Source organism: Onychostruthus taczanowskii, unplaced genomic scaffold (genome assembly GCF_017590055.1).
Source record: "Onychostruthus taczanowskii isolate IOZ18803 unplaced genomic scaffold, ASM1759005v1 scaffold14, whole genome shotgun sequence".
In the NCBI taxonomy this organism is placed as follows: Eukaryota; Metazoa; Chordata; class Aves; order Passeriformes; family Passeridae; genus Onychostruthus; species Onychostruthus taczanowskii.
In genome coordinates this window covers 10,659,283-10,685,458 of record NW_024498573.1, presented here as the reverse complement: position 1 = coordinate 10,685,458, position 26,176 = coordinate 10,659,283, and the positions used below count along the sequence as shown (strand labels likewise).

The 26,176-nt window shown below is 47.8% G+C and overlaps 1 protein-coding gene across 1 annotated transcript in view; it reads left to right on the top strand.

Annotated features, from left to right (window-relative positions):
- Window positions 1-1,745: 1,745 nt before the first annotated feature.
- ACSL6 (acyl-CoA synthetase long chain family member 6) overlaps window positions 1,746-26,176 on the top strand; it is a 44,110-nt gene continuing 19,679 nt past the window's right edge. Inside the window, exons 1-9 of the mRNA XM_041397925.1 lie at window positions 1,746-1,921; window positions 15,104-15,324; window positions 16,930-17,044; window positions 17,821-17,885; window positions 18,290-18,391; window positions 18,513-18,612; window positions 19,283-19,461; window positions 20,376-20,408; window positions 21,376-21,427. Of these exons, the coding sequence (XP_041253859.1) occupies window positions 15,130-15,324; window positions 16,930-17,044; window positions 17,821-17,885; window positions 18,290-18,391; window positions 18,513-18,612; window positions 19,283-19,461; window positions 20,376-20,408; window positions 21,376-21,427 (841 nt within the window). The 5' untranslated portion in view covers window positions 1,746-1,921; window positions 15,104-15,129. The remainder of the gene's footprint in view (window positions 1,922-15,103; window positions 15,325-16,929; window positions 17,045-17,820; window positions 17,886-18,289; window positions 18,392-18,512; window positions 18,613-19,282; window positions 19,462-20,375; window positions 20,409-21,375; window positions 21,428-26,176) is intronic.

The window sequence follows — 26,176 nt, the reverse complement described above, 5'->3', positions numbered from 1 at the left end:
CAGCAGGAGTTTGAAAAAGGGCTCCATAGCACAGTATTTTGGTGTTAATCCAATATTCATTTGAAATCAGGATTCCCGTGTCCCCTTTAGGGCATTTCAGCATGAAAACAGATATGCTGAGACTGAGGGCTACTGGCACTGAAGCACCCAGCCAGCCCAGGGCTCTTCACACACCTGAAATATTTTCCTGACTACAAAGATTCTGCCAAGCTGTGGCTCAAAAAGAACAAAGGGGCAGGAATCTGAGCTGGTGAATATTGCTGAGGTCCCATTAAGTCAGCATTGTGATGCTGATTTGCACCTGCAAACCATTCAGTCTAGTACTCCCTGCCCTACTCTGGCACTTCGATGAATTAAGCCTGATTGCAGAACACCCGCATGTGACCCAAAGGAGTGACATTTGGTAATCTTGCCTGAAATCTCATTAAATAGTCTCTCCATTCATGGGCGTTATGTGTTCTTTGAGAAGTCTCCATTACAAACTCCAATATTACAAGTAAAATTTAGGACAGGTCGGAGAGAAACCTTATTAACTATGGTAATAGTAAGTCTTCACACCGCTTCTGTAAATCTTCACACTCTGCTCCGTGCTTTTCTGCCAAGTGGTTGTGGAGAGCCAGCCAGGAAAAAAAGGAGTTGAGGAAAACAATAATTTCAGTGTTAATAATGCCAGATATTCAGCTTCTAGAAGGGAGGACCTCTCAAATGCCTTCCTAACAACCAGAGTCCTAAGCAGGAATTGAACAGTAAAAAATGAACAGTAAATAATGTGATGATATGGAGCAAGGGCTCCCAGGGGTGGCACACCCATGTTATCTTTGCTCAGGAGAGGGGAGTTGGAAGCTATCAGACACTGTTGGTTTCCAGTTGAAAGGAATGTTCTCATAGTTGAGACTATCTCAGCCAGATCTCTCAAATGTAAATGTTAGTAATTTACAATGACAAATGAATTTCAAAGTTCTGGTCTTGTTATTTTGAGTGTAAATTAACAAAACCTGGTTTGGGCTGGAATACCAGGGTGTTGGGTTTTTTCTTTTAATATATATAGCAGTAAAAGGATGATGTTGGCAATAGTTACTCTTACTATTTTATTGATTCAGGGGATTTGTATTTGATTAATTCTACTTGATCATCACAGAATGGTTTGGGTTGGAAGGGTCCTTTAAGGTCATCCAGTTCCAATCCCTCTGCCATGGGCATGGACACCTTCCACTAGACCTGGCTGCTCCAAGCCCCATCCAACCTGGCCTTGGACATCCAGGGGTGGGGCATCCTCAGCTTCTCAGGGGAAGTGTCTCCATCCATGTGCTCCAGTGTCTCACCATCCTCTCAAGGAAGAATTTCTTCCCATATCCCATGTAACCGTGCACTCTGTCACTGTGAAGCCATTACCCTTTGCCTGTCACCATCTGCCCATTTAAATATCTGCAGATATCCGACCTATGAAATTTCTAGTTCAGCAGACCTGAACTAGTGACACAGACTTTCTTTTATGATGACTTTTCCTTAAAAAAAAAAAAAAAAAAAAAAGCAGTTTCTAATTTTAGTTTTAAACTACGCAGTTGCAGAACGGTTTTACAGTTTTACACCCAAAAGCCTTGCTTCGAGCCTGTAAGTCCTCCAGTATGACAGAGATGTGCGAAAATACTGCAATATTCAGGAGCGGAGAGGGTGGGATTTTCCTCTGGGAGGCGGCTCCCATCGCCAGGATGTGGAAGCTCAAGGGTTACAGCGGGCATCGCTGCTGCTGCTGCGCTAATACAGCCTAAGCCGATATTAGCCAAGCTTAACTTCTTTCAGCCGTTTGCAGATGGGAGGGGGAGGGACGCCCTGGAGTCAGCAGTTCTGTGCGGGGATCGGGAGGGCAGAGCCCCGGCCATGAGCTGACCGGGCAGCAGAGGGACCGGGGCACCGGCGGATGGTGAGTCCCGGCCGGGTTTCATTGTTATTGCAGTGCCTCTGAGGAGCCGCGGGGATCCCAGCGGGATCCGGGAGCTGCCTCCGGGCAAGGCTCGGGCAGGTCTGGGCGGGCCGGGGGCTCCAGACGGGACACCCATCCCAGGGGCCTCCGGGCGGGTCCCGGGGGCCCGCAGGCTCCAGCGGAGCCGGGCTGCCGGGCAAAGCCGAGCGGCGGAGAGCAGCGCGGGCGGCGGGGCTGCTGGTGGGTGGGCTCGTGCCGCGGGGGCGATGCAGGACGGCTCTCGGCGGGTCACTGGCACGTGGCTTTGGCACTTTCGCGTTGTCGCGCGTGTTTGCAGCAGCCTTAGCGGGGGAAAAGCTCCTGCCCGGCTCTGGCTGGAGTTCCCAGCGCTGGAGGCAGCTGCCCCGTAGGTCCCGCGTGGGCTGCGGGGCTGCAGAGCGCGGGGTGACAGCCCTGGGGGCTGAGACCTCCCCGGCAGCCCTGGGATCAGCGGTGAGGACAGCTCTACCTGCACCCAGTCAGGCGTGGGGGCAAGTTCACTGGGATGCAGAGACGGAGCCTGGCGACTGGGGCTTCCCTGGAGGACTCTGGCCCTCTTGGTTCATTGCCCCAAACGCTTGACCCTACGTATCGGGGCTTCTTTCCCACAGCGGGAGCTCTGTGCAGCATGGCACACCTGTGTAGTTGTGACTGACCTGAAATCCTCTGTTGGCTTTTGGCCCCTCACTCCAAGAAAGACATTGAGGTGCTGGAGTGTGTTTAGAGAAGGGCAATAGAGCTGAGGAAGGGTGTGGAGCACAAGCCGGATAAGGAGCAGCCGGGGGAGCTCAGCCTGGAGAATAGGAGGTTCAGAAGGGACCTTATCACTCTACAAAGGAGGCTGAATCTAGGTGGGGAGGTTTGTCTCCTCCCAAGTAGCAAATGGAGGAACAAGATTAAGTGACCTCAAGGTGTGCCAGTGGAAGTTTAGCTTGGATATTAAAAACAATTTCTTCACCAGAAGAATTTTTCAGCTCTGGAAGAGCTGCCCAGGAGAATGCTGGAGTTGCCATCTGTAGAGGGATTTAACAAACGTATAGATGTGGCAGTTCGGGAGACGGTTTAGTGGCAAGCCTGGCCGTGCTGGGGGAATGGTTAGACTCGATAATCTTAGAGGGCTTTTCCAGCCTAAATGACTCTGGAATTCTGTGACATCCTGCTAGTTTCTACGCTTTCCGTGTCTCAACTTTCAGCCACCCAGACTTTAGTGCTGGCTCTTTGCAATGTATGTCTGCCTGGGGGATCTCCCTGAGCTGGTGACAAAACTTGCCTTTGCCAAAGCTATGCAGCAGTGGTAGGTTGCAAGCATTCAGTGTACTGTGTGATGTTCCCAATTCCATGCTGTACATTCCCACTTTCCTCAAGCATAGAACCATGAGCATACTCCATCCACATGGGAAGAGCCTGCTGCTGTGAGGGATGAGAGCTCATGGGACTCATGACACCTTGGTGTCAGGGACAGAGCATGAAAACCTTATCTGTAGCCATGAAATGCCCGATCTGGACATAGTGTGGTTTCTTGCTTGCTGTGTTCTGTATGTGCCTTTTGCTGGTGCATCCCATCCTTTGGCATGCTGGGGACAGAGCAGGTTGGGCGTGTGAAGAGAATGGGAGGATGATGCTTTCAGCAGTTTCAGAGAGCCTCCTGGCAGGTGGAGGGTCCCTGCCTGCTCCTGGAGCTGTACCATGTGGTGGGTCAGGCATGGCCCCGGTACAGCTGCAGGGGTGGCTGTGTGCACTGTGGGGCCACCTGGGCAGTGAGTGTCCCTAAGGCCAGGAGCCTTTCTGCAGTAATCACTCTGCTTTTACTGATATCACGCAAGAGAGAAACATCAAGTTGTGTTCCTTTAAAAGCACGGTGATACTCTTGAGCACAGAAGAGATTATTTTGAGAAGCTCTGGCTCTTGCAGGCAGTGTGTTTCAGTTCTGACTGGAGGCTACTGGCACAGGGCCCAGGCAGGCAGAGGGCACGGCAGGAGCCGGCAGGTCTGTGCAGCAGGCAGGGCAAGGCTGCTGCATCACACTGCTCCTGTCGGCTGCTGGCCCTGCTGCTGTCACCCACCTGCAGTGGCAGGGGGCAGTTGCCTTCCTTTGGGTTTTTGGCACACGGCCTGCCTCATTATTTTCTTGCCCCTTACTGCCCTGCAAGGTTGCCAATAAGCCTTGAACAACTTTCAAAGCTGCCTTCAGTTTCTGGTTTGTTTGGGGATAAAACTTGGAGTGGATTCAGGCAGTCACAGTTGTGTGCACAGGGTCTGGATAAAACTCTGCTCTCTCCATGTGTACTTAACCTTTGGTACCCCCTCACTCCTTCCCATCTGTGCATACACGGTCCTTTAGAAAAGCACTACAACTACAGGGCCAGGTGTGATAGAGCCCTGTGCAATCTGACCTAGTGAAGGGCATCTCTGCCCATTGTGTGGGGATGGCTGGATGATCTTCCAACCCATTTGGGATTTCATGAACTTGCAGGGAACTTTCCTATTAACTAACCTGGTCTAATTACAGTCAGATTACTCTAAGAGAGGGATACATAAATACAACTGTATTTGTTATAGTTAAATATAACACTACTGTTACTTTTTTTTGTAAGCACCCATTTTGATGTCATTTTCTCATTTCAGTTTCCAGTGTGACAGTTGTAATTGTGTCTTCATGGGCATGTGTTTGACACAGAGCTGGCAGAGCCTTTCAGTCCTTTCCTTTTTCATATGACTTTGCTTTAACTGCAGTGGCCGGTCAGTAAGTATTGGAGCTCTTCAAGCTGTAGTATTGGCATAAAGAGAATTGCTCCTTATAATAATAAAGGCAGTGTTTAGCTACGATATGGCCCTCACTGTGAGATCTCTCTCTACTTCTGCAGCATAAGATGAAAATCTGTGGTGTAATAATGCACAGGCAACCTCCTGCAGACAGCAACAGGCCAAATTTCCAGGATCTTCATGGCTGGAGGCAATGCCAGCTGCAGTCTGGCCTGCTTAGCCCTGCTGTGAACACTTGCTACATAACTGTTGATATTGCAGAAGGCAACACAAAATAGAAGTTTGACCAAGTAAGTGTTTTGGTCCAATCTGAGCTGTCAGAGAGACAAGGCAGGTTAACATCTGGCTTGGAAGTGGTATTCAAAACATTCCTGTTCTTCCCTATCCTCTGCAGGACTAACTCTGGGCATGCCACTGTGTCATGTCCTAAGCATTATGGAAGATTTTCTGTTATGAGCTTGTTTAGTTTTCTGTGTCACTTTGGATGAAGGACTCCCATGCTTGCCTGAATACAATTGACTGATAGGATCCTCAGTGTTATTCAGAAACCATTTATTCTGGTACTGCTGCCAAAAGAAACAGCAGCAATGAACCCAAAAGGGTTTGCAGATGGATCAGTACCCCTGGACTGGTGCACAAATATTTGTGCTGGTGCTTGGGAAAGGCAGGGTGGGTGTGGGAGTGATGGAAGGGGCAGATGGTCAGGAGGACTCCTTGCCCTGGCAGGACTGGAATGTGGTGGGGCATCCCAGCCTGTGCGGGCTCCACCAGCTGTGCTCCAGGCAGGCGTGGATGTGGGTGTGGGATGGGTCAGGGAGTCATGCAGGGAGGACAGGACCCCACCCTGGCACCAGGATGCTGTCTGATCATGCCAGGTGGGGATGTGCTTGTAAACTAACTCACCACTTTTTCTGATACTGTAACAGGACAGTTATTTCTGTGCCAACAGCCATGTGCCCTAGTGAGGGGTCATAAGGTGAGGGGCTCCTCATGGCCCAGTCCAGCAGTGGTGTGAAGTGGGGTCATCCTTCCTACCATGCCAGAAGCCAGCAGGAATCAGACCTCTGCAGTTTGTGCATGCAGCAGGAGAGCAGCCAGGGCTCTCCCTTCAACTGTCCCTGTATCACTGTCACCAGTCTCACACAGTAACCCTCCAGCTGCAGCCAAGGGCAGGGTGTGAATGGTCATGGAGAACTGGGAACTGGCAGTGCAGGAATTTGCCTGCATGTGTGTCCTTGTCTGGTAGTGACCTGCTGTGGGGACAGCAGAGCCAGCCCTCAACAGCCAGGGCAATGCACGCTTGTGGTATCAGCTTCTTCCCTGCCTGGCATTGTACCCAAAGGCTCCACCCAGCCATGGGCTAGGGCCTTAGATGGCCACAGAGGGCCTGGCTATGGCATGTTCATGTAGAGGGACTGAAAATGAGCCAGGCAGTGAGCTGAGGAAAGGAGTACATCCCACCTGGGTGCATGGAAGGAAGGGAAAGTCCACTTGTGTCCCTGCACCTCTGCACTGCCCAGCACTGACACTGCTACAGAGCCTTCAGGTGACTGGGGTTCTTAGGACCAGGGCCTCTACAGACAATACTAAGGTTTATTTAAATTCAGTATTTAAGGGCAAACATCAAAACTTTCCCTGGCAACAAGCCATCCAGCTCTTTGCAAAGCACCTTCACATCTCTGCTCTGCCAAGCCAGCTGTCAGGGGTGCAGTTCCCTTCTCTTGTTCCATTCAGTGCTTCTCTTTGTACTCTGCCCTAGATAACTATTTTTATGCCGTTCTTTAAGCTGTTTGTTTGCTGCTTGACACAGAGTATTCAGGAATCATACAGTATGTGGGACAATCAACTATCAATGTCAGTTAAAAAAAAAAAAAGCCAAAACCCAACCCAAAAAACCTCATTCTTCACAAGAACTGAAGTTGACAATTACTTATGTGTACTTCTGGGAAGGGGGGAGCTTTGCAGATATTTTGTGAGCAGCGTGCAGAACGAAGCCCTAGCAAGAGCAGCCCCACGATGCACTGTCAGGATCCAGCCTTGTGTGACAATGCCAGCAGCACATGGCTCTTCAGCACAAGCCCAGAAAACGTGCAGGGTTCACTGCCACCTGCAAGCCTTGCCATAAGGCCGAGTGGCAAATTCTCTCCTGCTTTAGTCACTTCAGTGGGATGCTCCTGTGGACTATGCTGCCTGTGGGCCAGGGAAGCCAACGGGGAGGGATCAAGCTCTGGTTTCCCCAGATGGAACTTTGCAGCCCCTGTGCTGATTTTGGCACAGTTGTGTGAGCAGGCTCCAGAGAGCTGAAGACAGCCGGAAAACCCCACAACTTTGGTGGTTTGCTTTTGCTTCTGGCTGGGTTATGTTTTAGCTTGAAGGAATGGCCTGAGCTCACTTGAGGTGAGCACACAGAAGCTACACTGGGATAAGGGGAGCAAGAGAATATGATGGGGAGGATATTGGGTGCAAAAATATCCCATGTAGGTTTTCCCATCTGAACTCCATCCTCTGCAACCACAGGCTGAGCTTTTTAGCCTGATCAATGAAACCTCATGACTCTGGCTCATGCTGGCGCTGGGCAACCTTTTAAGGATGTTTCAGCATTTAGAGGAGCTTTTTTGTTACTGTGCCTTAGGCAACTGATGGACTTCAGAGACTGCAGAGTTGTTGAGCTTTTCCCTTTTGGTGTGAAACTTAAAATGCTTGCACTGGCTTCCTGATGCTTTGTTATCCAGAGGAGTGGCAGATTTGGACCAAATTCCCAGTGATGGCTTTTCCATATGTTTGAGTCATAGTGGCTTCTGAGGGCTGCTACACTGCTCTGCTCAGGGGTGCAAAAGGTATTTTTATGTTGGTCCAGATGTTTGAGTTGTGCTGAGTGGGTGAGGAGGTGTGGGATGGAGGACAGAGCTTTCCATGAGGGTTTGGTATCAGTGGATGAAGAGGGACTCAGTGCAGAGAGATAAGGATGGGTTGGTGGTCCGTGCATGGCTCCGAGCAGGGAGCATTTCCAGACAGCTGGGGGCTGGATTTTGCACTCTGAAAGATCTTAAATGTCTAAAGTAAGATCTCTGCATAGCACTGAATTATTTATTGAATATTTCTCTAGGCAAGGGACCAATACGCTGTAGATATTTCAGATACTTTAAATACTTCTATTTATGTGTGATTACTGGTCTCTTTCAGGACATTGAGCTCCTTGTTAGCATTTTTCCCTTGTTAGTGGATGCTTGCAAAGATCTTGTGTTTTGCAAATACATTTCCCAGCAGTGCAGAGCAGGAGGGAGCAGAAGCCAGCGCTGCTCTCTGGTTGCTTGGAGATTCCCATCCTTTGTCTGTGCCCTGCCTTTGGGGTTGGGGTTGTCAGGAAGGTGGATGGAAGCTGGAGGGTCAGCAAAGCCCCTGAGCCCAGTGCTGTGGTCTGCCATTAGCTCTGTCCCCAGGAACCACGGGGAAATGTGGTGCCATGGTCACACCCAGGCTGTTTTTAATGCATCAGCTACTTACTTAGAGTTTTTTAAGGAGTGAGGTGTTTCCACATGGTATTATGCAATTAGTGCTGTTAATCATCAGTCACACAGAGTAGGGGGAAATTCTGCTTTATGTATATATATATATTTTATATACATGCACACACAAGCATTTACATCCACGCATGCAGATATATAATGTGTGTAAATACTATGTATAAATGGGACCCAGTACTTCTGCAGCCTTTTCTCTGAGCCATTCCTTCTGTCCTGAGTGAAACTGCCTGTCTCTCCAAAAAAAATAATACACCACTGGGCCAAGTTCATACCACAGCCCCAACTACATGCTGATGTTGAACTGGTCTCTTTCATCCATCCCTGTGCTCTACTCACTAACTCACCAGGGGACACAGGAAAGCACTGCTGCCCTCCTTGCCAGCAGTTTGTCTTATTCTCCTACAGATCCAAGGCTTGACCTGGATGCAAAGCCTTTTTCCATTGTGGATAACTCTGCCTTGCTGAGTAGGAGGGAGGGCACTGGGAGAGGGTGAGTGGGAGGCAGGGCCATGGGGACAGTCCCTGGTGGCATTGCTGCAGCCCCATGTGTGCTCCCACGCTCCAGACCCTGAGTTGCACCGAGCCCCCAGGCAGCTCTGCCAGCACAAAAGCAATTTGAGCTACACAGAGGCTTGGGTACTCTTGAAACCCTGTTCTTTAATAGTCATGTTGGCAAAAGGCCAGTTTCACAGATTGGATGGGTCTGGTTCTCTAAGGAAAGGGCGAAGGATATTCTTTGCTAGTCAAAATAGAATATAAAAGTTATAAATTGCTTTTATAACATTTCTTGATCATGGGGTGCTTCTCTAGCATCTGCTCCCCAAAGAAGTGTCACAGCCTCACAGGCATTGTGTGCCTGTCCTCCCTTGTTTGCTATCCATTGCCTCTCACCCTCTCTTATGTTGCCTGAGCACTGACATAATAATCCAAAAAAAGAAATTTTATCTCAAAACCAGTTCTTTTCTTTCCCCTCTTTTTTTTCCCCCTTCCCAATTATAACTCATTGACTTCTAGTGGAACTACAGTCAATGAGGCCAAATGCCTTGGCTTTGTGTCCTGTATTATTATTTGACCCTGAAAAGAATTGTGTGATCTAAGTAAAACACAGTAATTGTGGTTGTGCACTGGAGAGGCAATTATTTTGCTCAGTGGGTAAAATTAAGCACCCGTAAGAGCTCAGTTTGGTCTGGTTTTGGTTAAGTAAGGGGCATTTTTTTAATAGAAAACACAGTTTTTATGAAAATGTGCTGTCCCAAAAATCAGAGCAGTGATATATCATGTGCAGGCTGTGAGAGATTGGCTTAGGGTGATGTGTCTGGAAGTGAGAGACATCAAATGGAGAAAAGGACTATAGTGAGATAGGCCACTTTAGAGGAGCAAAAGCAGTAAGTTCAGAAAGTTCTAAGTAGTATTAGCCTTGGCTTGATCAATAATACTAGTGATTGCTGAATTGCATGTGTGGCTGATTAACCCTTGCAGAGTACTGAGGGTCCCTGTTTGTGCATCCAGGTACGTGTGGTGGGGCAGGGCTGTGGGGTCACCCCTGCCCAGGCTGCTCTGGAGGGATGTAGGACTAGCAGTGGAGTATTTTGGGTCACTGTTGTGGTCATGTGTTTATGCCATAATTGCATGTGGGACAGATGCTGTTAGATGTCCTGCAAAACTATGTGAGCCAAGTATTGCTTGTCTCCTGCTTCATTTTGGGGCTGCTTACTGGATTTCCACACAGCAATTCTTTCATAGTTTCAGATAGTTCTGGTGTTCCTATTTTCCCCACTTCTGTTGTTTTTATTTTCCCCTTTATGTTTATCACACCCTTTACTCTTTCTCAAGCAGTTTGCAAGCTTACAGACTGCCTGGCTTCCTGACTCACAGCAGGGAATTGTTCTGTAAGGTTTTCAGTACCTCTCTGTAATGCCCAACAAATACATAATGGCATTTTCTCTCTGTAATTAACACTGGCTTTGTTCTGCTGTAAAATTTCCATAAACACTATAGTGTAAAATCATTAAAACAGAATAGATTGACCTGATCCTGAACTAGTTGAAAATAGAATGGTGGCCAAGTACCATGAGTTTTCCAAATTTTCATGTTTAAGTAAAACAAATGAGAAAAAATCTGCAGGTTTGGATCAAACAGTGTATTGTGTTTGTGGCTGAGGCACAGCACAGTCTGTAGTAGGAGATCTTATTGGATCACTTGTTCCCATAAAATCTAGAGAATCGTGAGCCCAACCTGCTGCAGAGTGGTCGGTGTCCCCCTTCCTGACCTGAGCCCAGCCCCAACCCACACTGGCTTCAAGATGAAGACTGAAGGCTCATCCAGCTTCTCATTCTCTGTGCCCACACAGGGAAAACTTGTGGAGCTGCAGGGCAGAGGCTGACTTGGCATCACTTCCCTGGTTTTAATTACAGCAGTGATTAGGAATTCACAGCCTGTGGTGTCCCAGGAGCTCCCTGGCCAAGCTGGAGAAGGTCAGAGGTACTGAGCTGCATTTAATGGCAGGGTCTCCTCCCAGGAGCCTAAATGGAGTTTGAGGTGAAAGGAAAAATAAGAATGATTATACTCTGCAAGCAATACACAACATCCCCAAATACCTCTGCCTGCATGACTGTGACAGCCTCTGTGCATGTTTTCATGAAGATGTTAATTATTGCAACAGCTTCCATTTAAATAAACAAATGGTTTCCAGTGATGCAGTCTGACTAACAGCTTTATGTGTCCCTGGGAATGCTGATGCTCCCTTTCCCCTTGGCAAATGGAAACTGTCTTGTAGTGGCATAGTCATAATTTGAGTGCCATTCATGATTTGAATCCCTATTGCAGAGTCCCCCAAGCCCTCTGTACAGAGCACTAGGCATGTTTTTTGTTCTGCACAGGAAGGTGAGGGAGAGTGGTTCAAGTTTTGCTGGATGCTTCTTTGTGCAAATCTTGTCACTGACCCCATTTCAGGAAAACAACTATAAATCTCAAGGTCTGGGCCCTGCAGAACTGAACATGAGAAAAGAGTTCAAAAAGCTTGTAGTGTTTCACTGGCATGAAATCCCTCTAAATCAGCCTGTCTAGATGGAGATGTTTTAGATCCTGGAAATTCTGTTTCCTCAGTGGAATGAGTGAGCAGCCAGTGCCGTAGCCAAGGACACGGATCCATGGTGACTGCTGGCTGCCGGGATATTCCAGTTTGCTCTGAGAGAAGCAGAGGGTCTCTGCTCTGAGCCATTGCATGGCACCGGTTCTGCTTTGTAGTTCCCCACTGCAAACAGTTAATTCCCTCAGACATATTGAAAAGCTGCTTATTTGGGTTTGGTTTTGTGCTATGGAAGTCTAATGCGAATAGCCTTTTTTGGGGCTTGAACAAAGGGACGGTGATGGGACGCTTTGCCCATTTTCCAGGATAAAATGGATCACCTGTCTCTTCCCTGCCCCACTGTGAGTGCAGGGGGGCAGGAGGATATGGATGCCCCAACAGGAGTTGTTCTTCCCCAGCAGGTACTGATGGAATGCTAGGGAGGATGGGATTGCATGGCTGCAGAGGACCAGTAAAATTTTAATTGCATTAGGCATGCACCCGTAGTCTGTTCCCACACTGTGGGCTGTTCCCACACTGGCTTATGTCACTGAACTCCATTGACTGGAGTTACAGAATCACTTCCAGGAGAAAAAGATGAAAACTAATTTGTACAAGAGAGCCGTTTGTTGCCAAAATAAATAAATAAGGCCTGTTCTGGGGGTGATTGCTGTGAACACAGGCTGGTGGGTGACCTGGAGCCCAGTGTCACTGCTGGCTGCCCCAAGGCTGCAGGAGCCCTGCTCAGCCCGGACCCAGGCTGGGAAGTTCCCCTGTGCCAGGCACCCCCAGCTCTTACCCATGGCTGTGCTCTCTTGGCACTTCTCCAGCGCTTCTTCCTTCCTTCCTCCAAACCACTTTTTTCTGTCTTTCCTTGCATATTTGTTTCTCTTTTCTTTGCCATGGGAATATATTAGAAGTCCAGTGATGTGAAGTGCCATTTGGAATAAATTGAAATGTCAGTGTTTCCATGTGCCACATGCATGGGTGCCATGCTCTCTGCTTGCTGGCACCCAGGGCTGCTTGCTTGTGGGGAACATGAATTGCAGCAGGCTGGTAGACCCACTTCTGGCAAGAGAAATGGGGCACAAAGGTAACAGAAATGTAGAGAAGGGGTGTGGAGAACATCCTACTGCTGATCCTGAGCCAGAGGTGACAGCAGCAGCTGCTTGCTGTGCAGTCTGGAGTGCAACGCTGGCTTGCTGATGGGTAACCCAGCCTGACTGTGCTGGGTTTCAATTACTATTATTTATTTTCCTGTTCACATAAGAAATGTACTTGCAGGGCATGTGACCATGAGTGCTCACCTGCTTGTCTTGACTCGTCAGAGGAGGCTGTGATCCAAGCCCCCCTGAGCCCTCTTTCTGTAGGTATAGGGAGGGGGTGAGGCGGTCTCTGATCATCCCAAACACACCTGGGCCCCTTTCCTGGCCACCATCCCAGGGCATTTTGGCTGCTCTGAGCAGATCAAGTATGGACTTATCATGAATCACTTTGGGATGCAAAACCCAGGATTAACTCTTGCGAAAGGCAACTTGTGTGAACTCTGCAGAGCCAAAATTGAACATGAACAGAAATTGCTGCCCTGACTCTCATGATCCTTCTGTTGACGCTATGAGCTCTAGATGTCTGTGGATGCCCTTGACCCAGACAGGTGTAAAGGCCTGGTCCTGCTTCTACCCAGGCAATCCCTGCAGCTGAGCAGGGCAGAAGCATATGGCTGTAGCCAAGCATCCCCATCATAGCAGTGCTGTTCCCACAGGCACCTTCCCAGCTTTCCATTTTCAACTTAACTGCACAGATGGATACAAAACAGTGCTTACAGGCTGCTGTTGAGGCAGTAATTCCCAGGATTTCAGTGTAACCAGCAAGCTGGGTGGCTGCTTTTGGTGGGACAGGCTGTTTCTGGGAGCAGACAGTCTTAATTGGGACTTGCTGAAATGCTTTTGCACAAATAGGCAATTCATCGGTAAATTAATAGCTCCCTTGCTAAGCTCTCCCAGTTTTTGTAGTAAAAGTGTGTTTGTCAGGCTGCTTTTCATAGTCTGGTGTTGAGAAATATTGAAGGGAGAAATCAGCACTCTGTCTCAGTTCATAGAATCATTCTATCCTAGAATGGTTTGGATTGAAAGGGACCCTAAAGCTAATCCAGTTCCAATTGCTCTGCCATGACATGGGACTCCTTACATTATACCAGGTTCCTCCAAGCTCCATTCAGCCTGTCCTTGAACACTTCCAGGGACAGGGCATCCACAGCTTCTCTGGGCAACCTGTGCCAGTGCCTTATCACAGTTCATCCTAACATCATTGCAGTCACATAGCCAGTATTTTATCACCTATGGAGATTTCTGAAAAGGTCCTCAAATCTCAGGAGGCTGATGGGTATCTCCCAGTAACATCATGTGGAAATGAGCATTTAACCATTCTTGAAGAGGCTGCTTGTGGTCCCAGAGGGTTTCTCAGTCAGGAGGTCTCTGGGAGCAGAGGTGGCTGTGGAATGTTGGCCAGCATCAGGGAGCAGCATGGGGCCAGAGGGACATTTGGGTCAGAGCTCTCAGGGGGAGATGGATGACCCTGAACATGGGCTCTGTGTCACTGTCCCTTTGCTGCTGCCCTCATCATTTCACAGCCCAAAAGTGAGTGAGGTTAATTTTTTGTTATGTTGGGTTTTTTCTTCTGCAAACTTACCAACTTCTCCAGAGCCTTGTGCAAGGGGTGCCCCTGTCTTCACCACCTGGCCTGTGCCAGCCCCAGTGCTCACTTGGCACAAACACAGGAGAAGGCTACTAGAGGATAGTCCTGACCCTCAGGACTTTCAGGATAGTGCAGCCCAGACACTGTTCCCAGGAGGAAGAAAGCAGGTTTGTGTTTGTGGTGCTGTTATGTGGGAAGCCCTGGCCTCCTCATGGAAGTGAAGCCATGGAACTCCACAAGCTGGAGCAAGGCCAGAGGGCAAGAGGGAAAGGGCTGCCTGGGCTCATGTGGCTGAAAAACTTTTTAAGACCTTGACTCTTGTCAAGTCATAAATAGAGCTGTGGGAAACCTGAGCTGTTTGGATTCCCCCTGGGCAGCACCTGCTTTGCTCATTCCTCAGAGGGCTGGCCGATACTGGGGACTCCTCAGTGAGGAGCCGATACAGGGCTGTCACTGTAAACAGGAGTTATTTAAAACGTTCCTTGTGTACTCAACACCCAAATACGAGTCCCTGGAGGACCGCCTGACCTCTCCCTCTGGAGCAGTGAGCCACCTGCTTGGCTCCTTCTCTCTGGTGGCTGTTTCTGTTTGTGCAAAAGGGAAAAGCAAGGCAACCTGCTGCGGCAGAGTCTAGGTCGATGCCCAATCCACAGCGTGACCTTGCCTTTTCCAGGAGCAGCTCCCACTCTGTGAGCCTAGCACAACTGTCTGTGCAGTCCTGCTCAGGGAAGGCAGAGAAAGCTCCTGGCAGCCCTGAGGGGTCCTAGCGGGATCCTAGAGCTTGTCCCAGCATCTCTCACTCCAGATAACTGCAGCTGCATCACCCCCTGTACATTGGTACTCGGCTGTCCTTAGGGAGTGAGCTGTCTGTTCCTGCTCACCCTGCTAGGGATGCTTCCTCCTTTCTTCTGTTTCTTCTATAGATGTTATTTTTCTCAGTTAGGATGGCCACCAGCAGACATCCCGTGGCTCAGCAGGATGTCTGCAATGGCTGATGAGGCAAAGCATGTTCTCCTCTTCCCTGAGCCCCGTGCTGCCTCTGCCCGTCCACAGCCTGACCTCACCCGACCTGACCCATCCTTCTGGCTCTTGCAGAGTTTGCAGTTTCGCTGGTGGAGAAGATGCAGGCTCAGGAAATCCTGCGGAGCCTGCGGCTCCCCGAGTTCGATGACCTCAGCCAGTTCTTCCGCAACCTGCCGGCCACGGCGCTGGTGGGCATCGGTGCCTTCGCCGCGGTTGTGGCCTACTGGTTCGCCAGCCGGCCCAGGGCCGTGAAGCCGCCCTGCGACCTGCGCATGCAGTCGGAAGAAGTCGAGGTGAGGGCAACCCCGGCTGGCTTTCCCCAAGATCTGCATGCCTGGAAGTCATAGAATGGATTGGGTTGCAAGAGACCTTAAATATGATCTCATTCCAGCCTCCTGCCATGGGCACTAGACCAAGCTGCTCCAAGCCACATCCAGCCTGGCCTTTAACACTTGCAGGGATGGGCAGAAGCCACAGCTTCTCTGGGCAGCCTGTGCCAGGGCCCCACCATCCTCACAGGAGAGAATTTATTTCTAGCATCTAATTTAAACCCACTTTATTTCAGTGTGAAGCCACTACCTCTTGTTCCGTCACTATATGTCCTTGTAAAAAGTCCCTTTCCAGCTCTCTTGTAGGCTCCCTTCATTAAGGTCTCACTGGAGCCTTCTCTTCTTCAGGCTCAACATTCCCAACTCTCTCAGCATTTCCTCATAGGGTAGGTGTCCCATCCCTCTAATCACCTTCATGGCCTCCTCTGGACTTGTTTCTACAGATCCATGTCCACAGGGGATGCCAGGAAGGCTTTTTTGTTGTTGTTGTTTTGATAGTTCCCCAATCTCATCCTGAAATCAACCATGTAATACACTGTGCCAGGGATCACTTCAGCCCTTAATTTACCTTTTTCTATAAACTAAAAAACTAGAATACAGCATGTTATTCTCGTAGATTTTCAGTAAAATTTTTGTCTTAGCTTTGCTCAACCATTCATGGCCAAAAATTAGAGGCACTGCCATTGCATGGGAGAAACAACTGAAAGGCAACAGCTGATGAGACTAGATCACCTGGCACTCTTCATGTGTGCCTGTTGCTGAGTTTGGTGCTGCAAACTTGGTAATAGTAAGGAAATTAAATCTGAATCCATGCTTAGAGGCTGAGGAGTTACTAATTGTTATCCTTGCAAAAGGCTTTAATGATGTGGCTCTGTTTGAAAGAACAAAAATATTTCTGAATATTGTCTCCACTTATTTTAATATCTGAAAGTGGGATGAGAATTTTTAAAGCCTTTTGTGATGTTCTTTCTAAGATGTCATTGTATTTAATTCCAACAGCTTTTTAAAAGGGTGGGAGGAATTTACATTTTTCAAGATAGTTTTTCCCTGTGATTAGGGCTTTAGTTAGCCTTTTTTTCTGGCTCCCAGTGCAGTCCTGGTTTGGTCATTCTCCCCCTGGCTGGCCACTCCTAAAACACCTCTGCTGAGCTCATGGCACTGGGGGCTGGCCTCTGCCTTAGTCTGTCCTTCAAGTTGACCTGGATGTCCTTGTGGAAGTGCTCATGGTGCTAGTCCTGGAGACCTGTGGAGCCCAGAGCAGTTACTTACCCCAGCACATCCCCACTCCATTGCTTCCGGATCCATAATTCCTTATTAAATTCCCTAGGGAAATATCAATGATCTCAGTGACAATGAGCTGGGTCAAGTGTTCCTCTGTGACCAGAGGGCTCTCTGTGTCCCTGAGGTGCTGAGGTCAATGTCCCCCCTCTCACACCCCTTTGGGTCTTGGGGCAGGTGGTGGTCACAGAGGTCTTGCTGGCATTTGGGGAGTGTGCTGCTTTATGGTGGGGTTTCCCCATCTCCCACCCCTTGAGCACTGCTGATGCTGTGTCACCTGATGTCACGCAGGGCCTGGCCGGGGCGCGCCGCTCGGTGATCGGGGACAGCCCACAGCTGCTGACGCACTACTACGATGACGCCAGGACCATGTACGAGGTCTTCAGGAGGGGATTCAGCATCTCCGGTGAGAGCGCAGTGGTGAGGAGGCCTGGGGGCAGAAACTGGGAGAGGTGGGGACCAGGCCATGCAGGTGTTCTTACCCCATGGTCCATGGTATTGTCACAGAACTCTCACACACTTGAGAGACACCACTTCCCACTCCAAAAAGCCATGATGACTCTTCCCTGCTCTACCATAACTATTTCCATGTCTGCTGTTTATGGTGCCCTGCCTCATTGGATGCAGCAATGTCATGGTCAGATTGGTATTTTTGGTACCATAAAAAACCCCAGAATTCTACCTCACAAGACAGGGGTAAATTAAGGACTCGGTAGGTGTATGGAGGAATGGATTTCTGCACGTAGATACCATTAGCAAATTATTCAAACTTTTCAAATTTTCATCTGGTCATGCAGTGCTGTGTGTTGTTCTACCTTCCCCCAGAGTAAGCTGGGCTAAATGTAGTAGTTTTCACCTTTTTAAATCAAAAGGCAGTGCAAGTAGTGGGATGAGTGCCCTTATCAGACACTAATGCTCATGTGACCTTTGGAGAAGTGTCTTTAATGAGGCTATTTGGGGCAAACTGCTGCTGTCAGTGGGGAGACTGAGGCATTTTTGGGGAATCCAAGTAGCTCGTCTCCCATCAGATGCACTTGTGTGGGTAGTTTGCTGGAGATTGCTGTGAGAACCAGCCCATTAACTATGGATTTACTCCTGGAGGGCTCCCCCACGTCGTGGCCCCGTGTGTTAACTCCTGCCACTGCCTCCCCATAACTCATCATCTCTGCTTGTGTCTTTCAGAGAATGGCCCCTGCCTGGGGTTCAGGAAGCCCAAGCAGCCCTACCAGTGGCTGTCCTACAAGGAGGTGAGCTGGATGTGACACCCACTGTGCATCCTCTTCCCCCGCCCAACACAAGAAGGGGTGTTGGGGTGCCTGCACGTTAGACCAGGGTGTTGCTCATGCGCCTTGTGATGCTTCCAGGTGTCCCCACCCTGGCACATCCAGGTGTTACATGGGTGTGTCAGCTTTCAGGGGCTGGCTCCATGCCATGAGCCCACTCCTGAAAGCAGCACTGAGGCACTCTGGAGCCATGGGGCATCGCCAACCTCATCACCTGCTAGTCAGCTAACGATGGTTCATGATAACATAAAAGTTGGACTTTTAGACAGGAAATACAATAATTAGAGAGCCTCCCTTTAAGTCTTGGCTTAATTTGGTATTGTTTCTATTCCTCTTTTTTAATGTATTTTTTCCTCTCCAAATTCCAGGTGGCTGAAAGAGCAGAAGCTCTGGGTTCAGGCCTTTTGCAGCAGGGCTGCAAGCCATCCACGAAGCAGTTCATTGGCGTCTTCGCTCAGAACCGTCCAGAGGTGAGATTTTATGCCCAACTTGATATTGTATTAATAATGTTCCTGACTTGTCAGCTGGTTGTCAAGTTGTATCTCCTCTCATGGCCCCTTCTCACCTTTGTGCTTCCATGTTCTCCTTCAGTGGATCATCTCTGAGCTGGCTTGCTACACCTATTCCATGGTGGTGGTTCCCCTGTATGACACCTTAGGTCCTGGAGCCATTCGGTACATTGTCAACACAGGTAAAATCAAAACTGATGTGATCTTCTCAGTTCTGTTGCTCAGAATAGTTCATTTTCTGCTTCTAAAAGGCAGATGATCATAGAATCCTAGAATGATTTGGGTTGGAAGGGACCTTAAAGCTCATCTGGTTCCAACTCCTCTTCATTGGCAGTGACACATTATACCAGGTTGCTCCAAGCCTCATCCAGCCTGGCCATGAACATTTCAAGGGATGGGGCATTGTGATTATACTTGTTGAGTGTCTTGAATTCACTTAGAGAGGTTCCTGAGAAGCCGTGTGTCCCTGTGCTACCTCTGTTGCATTTTCCACATGCCCAGTTGTCCATAGCCATGGATAAGGGCTGCTCTGGATGTGGGAATTACTCCAAGGCCGCCCACTCCTGTGTTGCTTGGTATTTGGCCTCCTAGATTTTTTAATCCACGTGGGGGCCAATTTTAATATTTTGAACTGACTCCCAGAATAATCGTAAATGTCAGCTACAGCTTTGACATTGACTTAGGTTAGCTAAGACTGCATTTTTTCCTCATTTTTCAAGAGAAGTATGTGTTGTATGCTGTGATTTGTGGTGTAGTCTGGAGTGACTATCAGAACTGAGCTATTAGCTATGAGCTAGTCTTGCGTTGAAGAAGATTTACTGCAAACAGCTTGTTTGGCTGTTTTTCTTGCAGCTGACATTTCCACGGTCATTTGTGACAAGCCTGAAAAAGCCAAGATACTCCTTGACCATGTGGAGAGGAGAGAAACACCAGGCCTGAGGTCTATCATCCTGATGGACCCATTTGAGAAGGAGCTGGCAGAGAGAGGGAAGAGCTGTGGGGTTCGCATCCAGACCATGCAGGAGGTGGAGGTGAGTTTGCTCTCTGTCCCCTTTTACTGTTTTTTGTAACATCTGTAAAAGGACAGTACAATGCACAGGGACTTGTGAATTGTGTGTCAGATTCAGTGTCTGGAGAGCACAAAAGAGCAGCTTGTGGCTGATAATACTGGTGCTTGGTGCACTTGCCTCTTGGTGTTATTCCTTGTTGATAGCAGAGCTGTTTCAGTTCTTTATCCTCAAGTATGCTATCAGCTGCTATTTAGGCATGGGCAGGGGATGTTATTTGAGACAATGTTACCAATAAGTAAAACTTTACAAAAGGAAGGCCTTGTAAAACCATGGCTCAGGCCTGCTACTTTGGCTAAGTAGAAAAGGACTGTGGGAAAGAGACTCAGCTGAATTACGGGTAGGAAAACAAATTATATAACCATGGTGTGTTCGCATAGTGGTGTATGGTGGATGGTTGATTTATGTTTGTTGTGCTTTAAAACTATGTAACTGATAATGGGCTAACTGCTTAAAAAGGCCTGGTTTTTGCAATAAAGCAGCTCTCCTTTGCACCTGCCTGGGAACTCTGCATTGCTATGGACCCTCATCCGCACTATATGTAGGCCTACAGCCTCGCAATAAAGCAGCTCTCCTTTGCACCTGCCTGGGGACTCTGCATTGCTATGGACCTCATCCACACTATATGTAGGCCTACAGCCTACACTTGTTTGAAACACCCTGGATGCAGCTCAGCCAACCCAAACGCTACTTGAAATCCAAGGAAGGCACTGTAGTTAAGGCAAGAAACTCAGGATAATGAAGATGGCCTCAGTGCCAGCTAGGAATTTGTCTGCTTTAGCTCACACTCTCCCTTAGTGGTTTGCAGATTATTAGCAAATGGGTTACACTGCAGGAATTAAGGTGGAAATCACTTTTGTTACTTTCATCTCTTCCAGGACTGTGGCCGTGAGAGTCGACATGTGCCTGTGGTGAGTGTTGGCTTGTTGCTTTTCCCACTTACAGCTGCAGCAGAAGGGACCTTAAAGCTCTTGTTCCAAGCCCCTGCCATGGGCAGGGACACCTTCCATGGGTGCTTGGTTGCTCCAAGTCCTCTCCAATCTGGCCTTGAACATTTTCAGGAATGGGACAGCCACAGCTTCCCTGGGCAACCTGTGCCAGGGCTTCACCACCCCCATAGAAAACAATGTGCTGTATTTGCACATTTATTCCCTCTACCTGGAACACTTAATTGGCATAGCTCATCCTGCAATGAATGTGTTAATGGGACAGTAATTAAATGCCATTATTAAGCTACCCTAATTCCGCTACCTTACCCTGATGACACTGGGGGAATGTCTTTGTACCCTTCACTTTCTGCTGGGGTTACTGTAGTTCAGAAACACTACTTAGCAGTATTTATACAGCATATTTTGGGAAAATTGCTTTGATATTTTTTACTGCTCATATTCATACAAAACTCTCAAGAGCAGCTTCTGATATTCAAGCTCTTTATTTAATCATTCATGACCCAAAATAGTGCACGTATGGGGTGGTGCTGAGAATACAGAGATGCTGTTGGAAATGGGAACAATCAGCAGCTTTGGAATCTTGTCCCCTGTTGTGGAGTTCTTTCCAGAATTGACCTGGAAATTGATGAATTATCTCAAGTTGTCCCACATGTCTACAGATATAGGTGGTGGCTTGGAAAATACTAACTGTGAGACAAACATTGAAGCATGCCCTTAGTGCAGCTGGAGCACAGCATAAAGGGAGGAATAGAGTCTGCATCAGCTGAAGAAACCTGGTTATATATGCTGAGGGGAATTATAGCTTTTTATGTCAGAGCAAAAACATAATTGGTTTGATCTTTAGGTTTCTACAATGTCAACAGTCTCTACCACTGACACATCTGCATTTGACTGATGTGATTTTTTAAATCTCCTTTTGTATTTCTAGCCTCCTCGACCAGAAGATCTGTCAATTGTCTGTTTTACTAGTGGAACTACAGGTAAAAGAGGCATTTTAATCCAGAAATGTTAGAATATCTTGTAAAATTAATTATTAATCCAACCTCAATACATACAAACTTGCTGTTATACTGATACGGCAATGATATTTCTAGGCATTTTTAATATTCAAGAATATATAGATTTGATACACTTCTGTAGATTGCAAATTAAAAATAACAATATATTTATTTTTCAATTGAATTCTCCAACATACACTTTGCCAGTATGATTTTCCAGTTGTCTGAAAATTCTCCCATGTGTCTGCTTCCTATTTTGTTGTGTACTTGTGAAGCACTTGGCTGATTAGTGCTTATCTTTTGCAAATATTTTTTAAAAAATCAAAAAAAACTAAAATGTGGTTCTACAGCTTTCCATTCTCTGTATCCTAAGCACATTGATGTCTCCAGCCTCACCAAGGTCCTTGTCACCTCCTCTTCTTGTGTGTTGCTCATGACACCAAGTGCTGGAGGGGTTTGGGATGAGCCTGGGCAGCCCATGGTGCTGGCACTCGTGTGCTGCTGGCCTCTTTTTCTTGGAGAGAGGAGCAGCATCGTTTTCCTGCCTGTTCTTAGCAGAGGCAGTGCTTTCTCCTCTTTCCAAACCCTGGTCTTCATCAGCTTGCAGGAATTTCCTACTCTTGAGAGCTCAGCCTCTGTAACCTCTCCCAGAAAGCTGTATGGACAGATGAACAAGGCATCACTGCTTGGGACACTGCTTTTACACTTGCCTGCAGAGAAGGTCCATGCTCCAGGCACTGCTGGAGCAGCTATCCCAGATCCACCTGTGCTCTTGGGATTGCCTAATGCTTGGTCCTACACCAAAGCATCCTCAGTTTGGTCTCAGCAGAAGATGCTGGGAGCTGCTGGTGCTCCTCAGGTGGCGGGTCAGGCTGAGCACGAGGAAACACCTTCATCCTCCACCTCCCAGAAGAGACTTGTGCTTGACACCAGGTAGGCAATGGCTTTATCAGCTCCAAGTACTAGCTCAAGATGTATTAAAGGGGTTTGGGTATTTTACCTTCGTGTGTGGTCCTTAGTTTTGAGATCTGCATTTCAGACTGCCCAGGGCAGAGCACTGAGGGAAAGGAGCCTGTGACTCTGCTCTGTTCCAGCACTGGGAATTTCTAAATGGGAAAGACTGACCTCAGTGCTGGACATGAACATCACAGCCATGTACAGAGTGAGTGCAAAGCGGCTGGGCACAAATGGGAGCAGTGGAAATGGAAGGAGCCATGCCATGGATACAGCAGGGCACAGTGGGTTTCTGTGCATGTTCAAGTGCAGAGCAATTATTTTTCAAGTCACGTTATTGTTGACATTTTTATTTCTAAATAAGAAATTCTGCATAGAGAAGGTTTCTTTTGATTTTCTTTTTTATTTGCAGATGCAATCATGGGCCAGTTTCCGATTTTGTGCTTTTCTTAGAAACATGCCCAGAGTTACAGAAATAGGACAACCAGGAAGTTCATTTCCCTTCTCCTATCCAAAGCAGAGATTTCCAATTTTGCAAATCATCTCAAACTGAACCCTCTCATAACAATGATTTGTGATGCATGAGCCCAGTCCTCTGCTGCTGCAGGACCTTGCACATCACTCTCTGCCTTTTCCAGAGGTAGCATCAACACTCTGGTCTGTTCTCTACATTGTGCTTTGATGTAAGAGTTTTATATAGCCCATGTAATTTTTAGTGACTAAATTTAGAATTTTCTTCCAAAGGGTATGTTCTCTAGGGCTTTTCCAGTTCCAAAGGGCTTTAAATATTTTGTATGATGGGAAAAAAAATCTCTACTGTAGAATTTGTCACCTGAAAATTGTAGAATTGGAGAGAATTCCCCAGGAGCAGACTTTAACACTTGCTTTTCTTTGATAGGACCAGATGCCCCAATGCCTGCTCAGGGAGAAAAGAGAGGCTGAGGTTGCTGATCTTGGATAACAAGACCAACTTCTATGGTTGTGCCAAGAAGCCATCAGCACTTGGAAATGGGCCAAAGATACATAGATATCCCCAAACTGTCAGGATACAATTTTCCATGTCAGCTACTCCAGAGAAATCAATCAACTGCCATTCCCTCAAGGATCCACTGATCCAGGTGGATAAAAATTGCTTCCCAGTGGTTTTTACCAGCCTGGCAGTGCTTGTGCCTTTTCGCCAGAGCTCCCCAGGGGAGGAAAGTGCTTGCATCCCAGAACACTGATGGATCACACCATCAAATTTGTGCTGGAGCACTTGAAAGACCCTTTTGGCAATGTGGAAAAGGTTCTTCTATTCTTTTAATGGTTCTACTATTGCTTATAAGAACTATCAAACAAGCCTGGAAGATAAGGAGGACTTGGCATTCCTGGGTTATTAATGGATTGGAAGGTATCCATTCTGTAACAGGACACTCTCTGGGCCTGTCTTTGTGAGGAAATTCAAACAAGAACAGTGTTACAGAAATGGCATTGATTTTTTAAAATAGAAAAGCAGCATCCCTGCCAACCCTCTTCTCTCAAAGTGTTAATTCTGGGAAAGGGTTCATAGAAAGTGGCACCAATTTTTCCTAGGTTAACTCTTAGAACTACTAAGGAAGATTGAAGCTTACAGGAGTCCCCCAGCCCAAAAAGCTGGAGTTGTCCCATAACAGCATGGTTTGTTCTGGCTTTCTCCTGATGGAGGCTCTCCTGGCTCCAACACTGCTGCTCTGCTTAGACACCATCATCACTGCAGCCTGTCCAGGGTGTTGAGCCTGTGCAAGAAGAGGCATGCAGAGGAAGGAGTCAGGATGTTAACACTGCTTCCAGGCATGGCAGAGATACTGAATCTGCATTCAAGTCAGAGGTGGAGTGAGTAAATGAGTCAAACATCTGAGAAATCTCAGAGAATCATGGAATAGTTTGGCTTGCAAGAGACCTTCAAAGCATGTCTAGTTCCAGTTCCCAGCCACAGCAAGGGACACTTTCACCTTGACCTGTTTGCTCCAAGCCCCACCCAGACTGGCACTGAACACTCGAAATCCTCCAAAAAACATCTGAAGAATCTTGTCAAGGTGCAGGGACCAGATGCATGCCAGAGGGCAGAGTTTTGAGTTTCCAAACCAGTACTGAGCACATCCTCTCCGCTGTGACGCTGCAGGAGCGCAGCTGCTTCTAGAACTGCAGGGGCTGAGCACCAGTGTTTGGCTGGACACAGCTCAATAACACAAGTGATTTTTGAGTTGTGTGTGTATGCACAACTGACACCTGTTCATGGATGTTTCTTGGAGCCTGGATCCATGCATGCACCCAGCTGTGAAAATAACCTGCCAGGCTGGTTTGGCACCTGTGAGCCTGCTGGTTCAACATGTTAGCATGGGAGCAGCCATGGCTGGCAAAGCTGTCAGCATCACCCCTGAGCTTCACGTGAGACCAAACCAGCCTCCCGTGCACCATCTTCATCTGCAAGTGTTTGGGACTGAATTACTCAAGGCACTTGGAGCAGCAAATAGGGATTTTCAGTATAATATATTGTGTTAAAAATATCCTGCTCTATTGCAATAAATGTATGCCACAATTGCTACTGCTGTTTGTGCCTGCCTTTAATTATTTGGGAGGTTGAGGAGGAGTGATGGTGGTGGTGCTGGCAGGGCAAAGGGCTCAGTGCTGTGTGCCCATGCCCACACTGGAGGGCTGCAAGCAACATGAAATGAGAGGATTAAACATACTTTCCTGTGCTGACACATATTCACAGAGCACCACAGTCTCTTCCTAATCTGAGGAAGGCAGAATGAAATTCTGGCTGGTTTACCATTTTGTTACATTAACTGAAGGAGCTTTGCCAGGCTGCTGGTGCCCAGTGTACTGGGGACACAGTGGGCACCTGCAGGTAAAGCTCCCCTGATGTGCCTTCACACAGAGCAGCAGGAACTACGTGGCAGTGGTGTGATGGAATTAAAACAATCTGCTTAAAAACATGTTGGAGAGAAAGAGGCTGGTCCCATAATCTTTATTTGAGCTGAGCTACACCTTATTTTCACAAGTAAAGCCTTAGAGGGTGATGAAAAGGGACAGTGCTGTGATAGGAGGATGTGCAGAGCCCTCCATGCCACTTTTTTGTGAACATGGAGGTTCCAGCCTGTGTATTTGCTTAACACTCTGGTTTTGTGTCCAAAAGATATAAAATGCAAGAGATGTACCATGGTCAGCTGACCATGGTGTAAAAGGAGGGTAAAAAGGCAAATATTGTTGGTGCTGAGGTGCCTGCTGGTGGTGGATGAAATGCTGCAGGGGCAGTGCCCAGCTCTGGAACACAACACAGGGGCTCTGCTGGCTCCCTGATGGATTTAGGGCTGTCTTCAAGACCCTTCTGCTGCTGATACTATTCCTTCATTCATACTTCCCTTAATTGTAGTTTCAAAGGGTCTTCTTGTAGCCTAATTTTTACCTGCACTGCTCTGCATTTCTCATGTTATCCAGGGTACTGGCGAAGTACGAATATAACAGCCTTTTAAACTGTTTCTTGGTGTTCAAGAGCATTCTTAGTCAAAATCTGGATGAAATAAATCCTCCCAAGAGGGGCTGGAACAGCCAGCCAAGTCTGATGGCTGTGCTCATTGAGTGGCTCCATCTGAGCACTCAGAAATTGCAGTTAGGTTATTTCTGCTGGAACCTGTTTTCCAGAGTCTCCAAGAGAAATATTTCTGTTTGCAGTATCATTTTATTAAGTTTTGAGTATTGCAGTAAGTGTTTTTGGTGCATATTAGTGCACAGAAATGATGCTGAAAATTAGATATG